Genomic DNA, 7,493 nt, shown 5'->3' on the forward strand with positions numbered 1-7,493 from the left:
ATCTTTCTCCCTTCACGGTGAAAATATCACCAAACTGCGCATCAAGGTGAAACATTTTGTATCCATCGTCATGGACTTCGTATTGCAGCTCCATTGTCAAATCAGACCCATTATCACCAAAGTGCTGATGGACAGATATGGACCCAAGTGTGAATTGAAAATGGCTAGCAAGCACCATCTCTGACAACACTCCTCTACCTATGGAAGTGCGAACAAACATATGCAAAGATCTATCCTCATTCTGAATTGTGACAGATTCCATAAGAACGGAATGGTTGAGCTGTGCAACTCAATGAGATGAAGTCCAAAGGGTGAGATCAAGAGGAGAGTGTTCGTTTCAAGAACTCATTTTAAACAAGAGTCTGCTGCAAGAAAAAATGCTCACAAATGCTTTGCACACATTGCCCATTGTTTATACTCACAACTTTGTAAGATAGGTCTTGTGAAAGTCGGCACAAGTGTGACAATGGTAATAGGAACCATCTCTACATTCATATGATAATCATTATAAGTCATGGTTCCTATTAACATCATAGTTTGGTAGCATAGATTGTAATTAAAGCCAATAGACCCCTTTCGTCGACGAAAGGGGTCTATTGGCCATTCATTTTCATGAGAGCCCTTGGATGAATTATGGATTGGATCGGCCATTGCCGCCCTTGCCCTCGTGATGACTCGTGACCCACCCGCACGTCGCCCCCCTTTCCCGCGCCCTCGTGTCTCTCTGTACTCTATTGGCCTTTAAATTTTCTTAAGGGCTCATGAAAATGAAAAGCCAAAATACCCCTTTCGTCGACGAAAGGGGTCTATTGGCCTTTAAATTTTCATGAGGAAAAAGGGACCCCAAATTTGAAAAAAAAACGTTTGTCTTAATTCTCCTCATTAGTCTCTTAAACACCAACCATAAATGCCATAACTTGAAATGATATCCCTATGAAAAAGTGACTTAAAACTTCAAACAACCATTTTGTTTTCTTAAGGGCTCATGAAAATGAAAAGCCAAAATACCCCTTTCGTCGACGAAAGGGGTCTATTGGCCTTTAAATTTTCATGAGGAAAAAGGGACCCCAAATTTGAAAAAAAAACGTTTGTCTTAATTCTCCTCATTAGTCTCTTAAACACCAACCATAAATGCCATAACTTGAAATGATATCCCTATGAAAAAGTGACTTAAAACTTCAAACAACCATTTTGTTTTTTTGCAATTGTGTTAGCAGACACACGATATCACACGATATTTTCATGAAATTTTTTATAACAATAAAATCATGAGAATCTTACACAAATAACAAGAAGACGGTATCCTTAAATGACCGACAAATTTTGGCATCGTTTTCATGAAATTTTTTATAACAATAAAATCATGAGAATCTTATCTTACACAAATAACAAGAAGACGGTATCCTTTAAATCTCGTTTGGGGGTGGCCCACCTTTTTTCCTCATGCAAATGAAAGGCCAAAATACCCCTTTTGTCGACGAAAGGGGTATTTTGGCCTTTCATTTTCTTAAAAAAATTAAAGAAAATGAAAGGCCAAAATACCCCTTTCGTCGACGAAAGGGGTATTTTGGCCTTTCGTTTTCTATCTTCAACGCCTTTCTGCCTCCCTCGCCCTCGCCCTTGCTCTGCATCGCGGTATAGATGAAACCTTCAGTCAATAGAAGCCTATTGACCATCAAGGCTCTGCCTCCCTCGACGTCAACCTGTGGACGGCGTCTCAACCTGTCATCGACGTCAACCTGCGGACGGCGTCTGAAAGGTATGCCCACCGTCTTCTGCCAGAACACGTCAGCTGTGGCGCCATCACTAGGTTAGAGGATCCAAGAAAAGAGTTACGTGTCTCAGCTCGTCTGTTGTATTGCTTTGAATCTCGCCTACGTAACCACATGCTAGGGACTCATTACTTTACGTGCTTGCTCTGTTCAGAAGGTACACGAATCGGCGCTGATCGTGACGACGATGTAGCCTCTCCCAACTTTAATAAAGCATATAATGCAAATGCATTTTGACGCATCTGCTTTATTCTGAACGGAAGTTTCACTTTAGATGCCTTTATAATGTATATTTGATATTCTATTGTCTCTAACGGTTGCCAGAAAAATCATAAATTTCAAGCCATGCATGAAAGCAAAAGCTGCAACCACGTTTTTGTAAAGACAAGTAGGCTCTCATCCGTCTGTGACACCTCTCTGAGGCTCTCTCTCTCTCTCTCTTTTCGCCCTCCCCCTCTCTCTCTCCTGCGCTGTATTCTCTGATGACATGTGTCAAAAAGTCTCCAGTCTTTTTTATATAGTATAGATAGAACATATAAAATAAAATTTAATATGGAGGGGAACAACGTGCATCTCTCTCCTGTGCAAGTTTTCTAGATCCATGATTATAACACTCAGTTAATGATATTTTTAGACATTCCATTTCAATGCATACAAAATGATTACCACCAAACAACACTTTACCAAAATCTAACTTTATAGCTCAGGAATGAATTACAAGAGTTATTATGCTTACATGAATGATTTCATTTTATCTCATGTGACCTAAATATAACATGTTAAAACTGTGGAAAGGCATATTATGATATGTCCATCAAATGATATTGACATATGTACGCATAGTACTTGACGAGGAGGCCTTAGGAGACACAACACTATTCGAGATATTGTACGCTTTTAAGGTCAATAACTTGTTCTTGTATGCTTGATAACTTTTTCTTGTTTGGTTTTGTTGTCCAGCTAGTCTCCTCAAGCCCCATCATCTCGTCAAGTGCAACTTCAATTAGCAGCATCACGATCAAGCTTCAGGTATTTTCTATTTTGAAGCCTCTTGGGGTTTCTTTGTATGCTATTGAAGTAATGCTGGGACTTAATTGACCTTGTAGGTCTATTCTATGCCATGTGATGACTTCTTTTTTTAAATGCATCTTTGTCACATTGGCAGGATCGTAAAATTAAGAACTTCTGAAAGGAGGGGGAGAGGTGGAAGAGGAGAACGAGGAGGCAAGAGAGGTGGAAGGACAAGTAGCAAGAGAAGTTTGCAAGTGGAAGCTACACCAAATTTAGAGATTCAAAAAGAGGTTGAAATTGAAGTTGAAGAGGATAAGGAGATGGAAGACTTTGAAGACACTACTATAATTGTGGAGGAATCTTCTAAGAAGAGAAAGAAAGAGGATAAACAACTAGATGAGGAGTTTGAGCAAGAGTTTCGTGCTGCACTTGATATTGACCAAGGGAAGGATGTTATTGAATCTCTTGCAATCAATCCTGGAAAGATTGCTCCCTTGATCCCATTATGTCGTTGTGTTGTAAACACAAGAGTGAGAGGCCTACGAACTGATATGGATAGCCTAAAGCAAGCTCTAGAGGCAGAAAAATATATTCAACAGAAAGGAATGTTTATTTTATCTACTACACTTTCGGATGGTGTTTCACAAGAGGTGACAGATGAAATTGAACAATCATGGGATTCTTGTTGGAGGGATGTAAATGCAGAATTTGAGGCACAGATTGTTGATGATGCTGATTGGTCATTTTTGTCTCGAAAGATGTTTTTTGTGAGGGAGGGGAATCACCGTACTGTTGCATGGATGTCTCTAATTGAGGAGAAATTCAAGACATCAAAGGCATGGCATATTCGAGTTTTAGCAAGTTTTATTACTCCAGAGAAAGAAACAGAAATGAAGCTAATAGCTGCTCTTCAAAGGTTCAATCTGTAAGTGCGAGTTCTTACTTATATGTGTTACCTTTTTTCGAGCTTTTTAGGGTTTTGTGAACAATTCTTAATATGTTTGAAGCTATGTATTTTTTATTTTTCAGCCTTAATGAAACAGCAATTATTAAAACAAATCTCAAGGATTATTTGTTCAACACGAAGACAATGTGTTCATGTGATGAGAATGAGTACTTATCACTTTTTTCTGAGGAAGAAAAAAGGACACTTGAAAAGCATAGGGCAAATGAAAGCAGTAAAGGATCAAGTACTTGGTATCCTTTGACATCTCTGATGCTAGGAAGAATGGTTTTTGCAGTAAGTTTCATACCATTTGTCATGGATGTCTTTTAAATTAGAACTAACTAATTCATTGTACTCATTCATCTCTTTGGTATATATTTTAGCCACTATACAAGCAAGATTATGATGCAAAGCTAAAGGAACTTTAGCCAAATTTGAGTGTTGCTGATATGGAGAAATCACTTAAAAGTATTCGAAAGGATGTGAATCTCAAGTATGGTCGAAAAATGATCAAGGTATGGTTAATTTAATGATTCTTAACATAAAGTTGACTTTTTAAAGTGTTCAAGTGTTTTTTGAGATTGGTCATATGATCTTTGTTTACAAAATGATCAAGGTATGGGATATGCATGTATTGTATGATTAAAGAATACAGTTGAGTGTGACGATTGCATGTACTGTTTATATGTAGATTCTGTCTATTGTCAAACCAACAAATGGTGAAGATTGGTTTAATATCTTGTGGAGCCTCCCATTTGATGATAAATCATCCATTGTCACATTGGAAAAGTTGTATAACATCTCCATTGCAAAAGTCTCAAAGGAGACACAACTAGCAACCCTCAGAATCTTAGGGTCAGATTCAAATTTGAGAACAAGTTATGGGATGCCAAAAGCTGATAGAGAATTCATAAAGTGGATGGCGAAAGAGGCATGGATGGATCAGTTGCTTTGTGAATCTGAGAGGTTACTCTCTCAGGTCTTGGTTGCTAGTCAACAAGCTAGCTTTGTGCTTCCTCAAGATCCTACGTTGAGAGAGTATTTTGGGGAAATACAAGCAATGAACAGACTTGAACTTTATGAAGATTTAAAGGATTCAATGACTGTTGCTACAGCTGCAATAGGACAAATGGAGATGACGAGGGCATCTCGATGATTGGTGTTTAGGTAAGCAATACATGTTTTTTCCTTTTCAATTAAAAATCCATCCTTAAGTATTTCGCTTCTGTACTAAGACTCTTATTGTATGCAGATTCTTGCAATCCTTAAAAGCTGTTGGTAAGATTGAAAAATTGTTGCCCATAGGTCGAGTATGGACAAAAATTCAGGACTTAAAATTCTGTATGTACTCTCCAAACATGATAGAAAAAGAAGGGAAGCAAGTGCTCTCTGAGTGGGAGAGAAAGAACTGCCCGTGGTGGCTCGATATGAAAAAAGGATGTTGCATCGAGGAGGAGGTAGAGCTGTACACACAGCATAAAAAGAGAGAGATGGGTTCATCAAGCTCAAATTCAGTCCATGAGGATGATGCAGTCATTGAGGTTCAAAAAACACTTGAGAAGATGACTAAAAAGGACAAAGATTCAAGTATGGAACTAAAGAAGGGTGGTAGGCCACCAAAAAATCCTGGTACTAATAATGGTAAGTTCTCTTGATCTTTTTTCAAGCTATTATTTGTTTGTGTAACATATGTTGTTATCACTTTGTGTCTTTACATATGTGGTGTGGGTACAGATGTGCAGGTACTGCAGTCTACACCCATTCTGAAAGGATGTAAATGGAAAGATAGGTCTGTCCGCTTTTTGTACATTCCATTGACCTCTCTAACTTTGAATCAGAGTGGCACATGTGATGCTTCACATTGCAAGGTTTGGTGCTATGATTATGTCGAGTTTGGGAAGCAATTGTCTGTCTCAAACTTCACACAAGCCTATATAGACATGAAGGAATACTTTGTGGGTCTTGGAGGTGAAAGAAAAACAAGAAATGGTAAGAGTGTTGCTTGGGCTGCAGATTTTGTCATTATTGATCTGCCTACACAGCTAGAAGCTCTTGGAGTACAGGATTCCACATCTCCATCTTGGAATTTATTAACAGAGGACCATGTACGCTACTCCTTGCTAGTAGCGGCCACAGTTGTTTCAGATTCTGGCTGGATCCTAGTTATGTGTGCTCCTCATCTTCTTCATTTGGTTGAGCGTTATGCTAGGATCAGTAGATTGGAGTTTGCATGTCAAATGCAATGCTTAGATGCATATTGCACAATCAAAGTTGGTGGTATTGATCATAAGGTGAGACAATTGTCATACAATGACCTGTTGAAAGAATTTATGCTCTCGTATAATGAAATGGCTTGTACTAAGTATATGTTTAATTCTTTTCTTATCTTTAGGTGGATGTTGTGGTTTTATGCCTTCTTCATCGGGCTGGTATGTCTTGTGTTTGTAATCCTGGAAATGCTTCCGTGGTTGGTACCAAATTGGGCATTGCTTTTGGAAGTAGTTTGTTTCATCATTATTTACCAACAAGTGAGCAGACTATAAAACATGGAGAGAGTATTCCATGGAGAGGTGCATTGGAGAAGGCTCCATGCATGATGTTGTACTTCTTGGAGTTCTTGTGTCCAATTTCTGGACATGTGGTGGACTTAGGTGCTGGGACTGGTTCTATGCAAAAAGCATGCGTGCATTCTGGGAGAGCATGCTTATCTATTGAGAATGATCCTGACATTTGCAATTCTATATTGCAACCATTTTTGGATGGACAGAAAGGAAAGGGAAATGTGTTAAGCAACTATGGGACTCTAAATGATTCCGAAGATGTGGAAATGGTTGTTAATCTTCCAGACGACTAGTAAGTATGTTACTCTCGTGTTTAATCTTTTTAAACTTATTTGTTGGTTGGAGAATATTATTATCAATGAGGCATTGATATTGATTGATCTATTTTAGCTTTTTGCCTTCTTATGCAGGTGCTATGGCTGAGATGATGTGTAATGACATTGCATTCAATGCTCCCATCAAAGAGAGAAGGCATCGTCGCAATATCTATGTGGATGACATTAGTAAAGAAGATTGAGTCTAGTGATTTGACATGAGTTTTTCCCTTCAAGCATTGAGTCTAGTGATTTGACATGAGTATTTCCCTTCAAGCAATTCATTTTGCTTGTGATGCCCTAGTATTGAACATGCATAACTTTTGTGGTGTCTTACACCTATTTCATTTGCTAGAGATGTAGTAATCATATTGAAGAACTATTAGTACATCATGTGAGTACCCACCATGAATATTAATCTCAATATCGCATATTCAATTGTGAGCATGTTGGTTTCATAAAACTTTTTCTATTTGCTAGAGATGTGATAATCATGTCATATCTTAATTAAGGTTTGCATGTCAAAACTATGAGTTGTGTACAAATAATCATCATGGTGAATTGAATCTTGAAGTATCTCCTTGCAACTAATAAATGTTTCGGCATAGATGCATGCAAATTTGCACCCTAAATTCTTCACCATGTGACTTGCAATCATTTCATCATCACTATCTATCATGGTAGTATGAATGATGGATGATGTAGGTGGAGGGTGTTGAAATGAAGTAGACATGAAAAGTAGTTTTGTGAATAAAGGGATCTTATAAGCCCTAAATACTATTGGAAAGAAATGTAATTAAATGTATATAGCCTCTTTGTAGGGTAGTTTTATGAGTAAAGGGTGTGTGATGTTATGATAAAATTGTCTACGAAATCACAATATAGGCCA

The 7,493-nt window shown here is 38.0% G+C and overlaps 1 protein-coding gene across 1 annotated transcript; it reads left to right on the top strand.

Annotated features, from left to right (window-relative positions):
• The first annotated feature begins 5,980 nt into the window (after positions 1 to 5,980).
• On the top strand, positions 5,981 to 6,928 carry LOC147611190 (uncharacterized). Its single transcript, XM_086785066.1, has 3 exons — positions 5,981 to 6,020; positions 6,122 to 6,582; positions 6,681 to 6,928. The coding sequence occupies exons 2-3, from the start codon at positions 6,161 to 6,163 to the stop codon at positions 6,805 to 6,807; spliced, it is 549 nt and encodes a 182-aa protein (XP_086641192.1). The 5' UTR covers positions 5,981 to 6,020; positions 6,122 to 6,160; the 3' UTR covers positions 6,808 to 6,928.
• The last annotated feature ends 565 nt before the right edge of the window (positions 6,929 to 7,493 follow it).

Source organism: Cibotium barometz, chromosome 48 (assembly GCF_041138505.1).
Source record: "Cibotium barometz isolate CiBa-2024 chromosome 48, ASM4113850v1, whole genome shotgun sequence".
NCBI lineage: Eukaryota > Viridiplantae > Streptophyta > Polypodiopsida > Cyatheales > Cibotiaceae > Cibotium > Cibotium barometz.

Bases quoted from the DNA above. Each gene is read 5' to 3' on its own strand.
- LOC147611190 (XM_086785066.1), top strand. From the start codon at position 6,161: ATGTCTTGTGTTTGTAATCCTGGAAATGCTTCCGTGGTTGGTACCAAA. The intron at 6,583-6,680 runs GTAAGTATGTTA...GATCTATTTTAG, and splicing joins GTTAATCTTCCAGACGACTA to CTTTTTGCCTTCTTATGCAG.